This window comes from Austrofundulus limnaeus, unplaced genomic scaffold, assembly GCF_001266775.1.
Source record: "Austrofundulus limnaeus strain Quisiro unplaced genomic scaffold, Austrofundulus_limnaeus-1.0 Scaffold588, whole genome shotgun sequence".
In the NCBI taxonomy this organism is placed as follows: domain Eukaryota; kingdom Metazoa; phylum Chordata; class Actinopteri; order Cyprinodontiformes; family Rivulidae; genus Austrofundulus; species Austrofundulus limnaeus.
Window position 1 is genome coordinate 119,564 of NW_013952990.1, and position 3,416 is coordinate 122,979.

The 3,416-nt window shown below is 47.7% G+C and overlaps 2 protein-coding genes across 2 annotated transcripts in view; one reads left to right on the forward strand and one right to left on the reverse strand.

Moving 5' to 3' along the window:
* Window positions 1-1,549, forward strand: part of tph2 (tryptophan hydroxylase 2 (tryptophan 5-monooxygenase)) — a 7,395-nt gene extending 5,846 nt beyond the window's left edge. Inside the window, exons 10-11 of the mRNA XM_014026776.1 lie at window positions 99-232; window positions 624-1,549. Of these exons, the coding sequence (XP_013882230.1) occupies window positions 99-232; window positions 624-798 (309 nt within the window). The 3' untranslated portion in view covers window positions 799-1,549. The remainder of the gene's footprint in view (window positions 1-98; window positions 233-623) is intronic.
* A 460-nt stretch (window positions 1,550-2,009) lies between these two features.
* The window catches only part of si:ch211-218c6.8 (apoptosis facilitator Bcl-2-like protein 14), a 2,613-nt gene continuing 1,206 nt past the window's right edge, over window positions 2,010-3,416 (reverse strand). The window contains exons 2-6 of the mRNA XM_014026781.1: window positions 3,013-3,289; window positions 2,831-2,929; window positions 2,617-2,675; window positions 2,273-2,545; window positions 2,010-2,153 (exon numbers count right to left, since the gene is read on the reverse strand). Of these exons, the coding sequence (XP_013882235.1) occupies window positions 2,136-2,153; window positions 2,273-2,545; window positions 2,617-2,675; window positions 2,831-2,929; window positions 3,013-3,283 (720 nt within the window). The 5' untranslated portion in view covers window positions 3,284-3,289 and the 3' untranslated portion in view covers window positions 2,010-2,135. The remainder of the gene's footprint in view (window positions 2,154-2,272; window positions 2,546-2,616; window positions 2,676-2,830; window positions 2,930-3,012; window positions 3,290-3,416) is intronic.

The following is a 3,416-nucleotide window of genomic DNA, read 5'->3' on the forward strand; positions in this document are numbered from 1 at the left end:
ACACACACACACACACACACACACACACACACACACACACACACACACACACACACACACACACCATCAGATTGATGGCCTGATGGATGTCTTCCCAGCACGCCCTGTCAGATAAAGCCTGCGTGAAGACGTTCGACCCGAAGACGACCTGCTTCCAGGAGTGTCTCATCACCACCTTCCAGGATGTTTACTTCGTCTCTGACAGCTTCGAGGAGGCCAAGGAGAAGATGAGGTGACCCCCAGCCCTCTGCGACTCCGTGCACGTGTTGAGCGCACATTTAGACAAAGAAAATGAGCCAAAAATAATCTTAAATTCAAATTAGTTTCATGAGACATTTGTTAAATCACTTCCTGTTTGTCACCTCCTGTTAGTCACTTCCTGTTTGTCACTTCCTCTTAGTCACTTCCTGTTTGTCACCTCCTGTTAGTCACTTCCTGTTTGTCACCTCCTGTTAGTCACTTCCTGTTGGTCACTTCCTGTTTTTCACTTCCTGTTTGTCACCTCCTGTTAGTCACTTCCTGTTGGTCACTTCCTGTTTGTCCCTTCCTGTTTTTCACTTCCTGTTTGTCACCTCCTGTTAGTCACTTCCTGTTTGTCCCTTCCTGTTCGTTTTCTCGGACAGGGAGTTTGCGAAGACGATCAAGCGTCCCTTCTCGGTGTACTACAACCCGTACACGCAGAGCGTGGACCTGCTGAAGGACACGCGCAGCATCGAGACCGTGGTGCAGGACCTGCGCAGCGACCTCACCACCGTCTGCGACGCCCTCGGGAAGATGAACACCTACATGGGCATCTGAGGCCGACGCCCACTCCATCTGATCTGTGAGCTGTGATTGGTCCAAATCCTGGCAGCACATCAGCTGACTTCCTGTTTACTTATGGTCTGATTTGAGTTGGAGGTGCACCTGTTAATCAGTCAGGTACAGGCAGATGGCTCCTCCCCCTCATCTTAATGCACCTTTAAAGGGATATTCCACCACTTTTAAAGTGTTCTGTAGATAACGAACTGTTATTATCTTACCTGTTGTAGATAGGTCTTAGTTCTGACAAGCTAAAGGCTAATCTGATGTAGCACAGAAGTGGAGATAAATTAGAACTTCACTGCCAAATGGCTGAAATGTCCCTTTAAGTATTTATTTTACCTGCTCACCTGAGCTTCCTGTCAGGTATCACTGAGTCGCCTGCAGCTTCTTCTCTGAATAAAATAAAATATTTATTATATAAATGTTTAATTCAAACTCACACCCATCTTCAACAGGAAAGGACCGAATTCAATTTTTTACATTTCAAAATAAAAGTTGGGCAGCCTGATTTATTTATTTATTTTATTTGTTTTAATCAGGGGTTGATGTCTTTATTGAACTTTCAGAACCAGAACCACAGAGCAGGTTTGTGGGTCCATCCTCCCACTGAAATGGAAACGTTTTGTCTGAATTATTTATTTTCTCTTGTTTTCGTGCTGCTGTTTGTTCATGTGAAGCATTTTTGTTGTGAAGTGAAATAATCAAAATTAAAAAAATAAAATAAATAAACTCAAATAGAACAGTTCTCTGAGGTCTGGTTCTTAGTTTGATCTCATTCAAACGGGTGAAAATAACAAACAACAGAAGATAAACATCATAAACCAAGGATTGAAGCTCCAGGTGAGATTACCTGAACTCAAACTAACGAGTTCTCCAAAATAAAACAGGAAGTAAAGAGTAAAATCAGAACTAAATCCAAAACAAATTCCTTGTTCTGGTGACACAGACTAACTCCTGAAACCAGAGTCCAGTTCTGGTGACACAGACTAACTCCTGAAACCAGAGTCCAGTTCTGGTGACACAGACTAACTCCTGAAACCAGAGTCCAGTTCTGGTGACACAGACTAACTCCTGAAACCTTGCTCTGGTTGGCATGAAAGGATTTGAAACATAAAAGATGTTTTTTGTCCAGAACTCTGGTTCTGTGGAACCAGAACCACAGCTTTTATTGTGACAGTCATGTTAAAACCACAGGAAGTGTCAGCTCCAGTTCTTGGTTTTATTTTTATTCCTGTAAGTTAACGACGATACAAACAATAAATATGTTTTAAAAAGTTCACAGTATCGTAGGTCGGGTCCAATGGTTCTGATGGTTCTGATGGTTCTGCAGCTCAGTCAAATGCTTCCTCCTGACAGACAGGAAAACTGGATCAGAACATTTCAGAATAAGACTCGACACAAACAGAAGACATCCACAGCTGGACCGTTGCAGGTGCAGAACCAGAACAGAGACTTTGGATCCACTCACCCAGCCTCCGTGCTGCTGGACCCAGCCGGCGTGGTTCTGTTCGATGTATTGGGCCCCGAAGTTCAGAACCCTCCTGTGTTGGACCACCCCCACAGCCGACAGTCTGCTGGTCACCTCGAAGGCCCAGGCGATCTTCTGCTGCTCGACCCGACCGTCCGGACCTGCGGCCCGGCTCACCGGCACCACCAGGCTCTGCACCGTGGACATCAGCTTCTCGAACGTGCCGTAGCTCAGGTTCTGGAGCTGCTGCTCCAGGACCGGGTTCTGTTTGAGCTGAGCAGGAACAGACGAGGGGATTAACGGAGAGTTCTGACCCGTTCTGCAGATCCAGAATCAGAACCCACCTTTGAATTGATGTCGTCTCCAAACGCTACGATGAGCTGAACCAGCTTCTGGATGAGCTCTGCAGGAACACAGAACACGGGTCAGAACCTGCTGCGTCCACGCGTGGACCCAACAGACAGAAAGGCTGACGTGGTTCTGGAGGATCCTCCAACCAGCTGATTGGTGGACCTTCCAGAACTACCTTTCTTTTATTTTGAAAGAACTTCTGCTCACCTTCCTGCGTCTGAACGTCCTCCTTCCTGATCTGCGCCGACTCGGTGATCTCCACCAGCCGCTCCGCCACGCCACGCTGAGGGGGGGCGGGACTCTGAACTGTGGACCAATCAGAAACCTCGTTACAGACTGAACTGGTCCTGATCAGGAGAACCGGTCCTGATCAGGAGAACATTTCTCACCTCCTTCAAACACAGGAAGTCCTGAGAAATCCTCATCCAGACTGGGGGTCTGTTTTTTCCTCAACACCTCCGACACTGCCACAGGTATATTTTTAATTTGTAAAACTACTGGAGGAGGTGGAGGACTTGATGAGTCAGATTCCAGACCGGAGGCTCCCAAGAACTTCAACACTGTCTGTTCTGTGGTTCTGCTCCAGTTCTGCCTGGACCTCTTGGTGCAGTAGTCCTGCAGCAGCTGGAGGACCTCGCTGGTTCCCTGTGGACCCTCCATGTTCACCTGTAGGACAGGAGCAGAGGTTCAGGTCTTCTGCAGGTCCACAGGGTCTCTGAGGTTCCTGCTGAGCAGGGGCGCCAGCGGGGTGGGGCATGGCCCCCCTGAGAATAAGGTGGCCACTTCAGTGCCC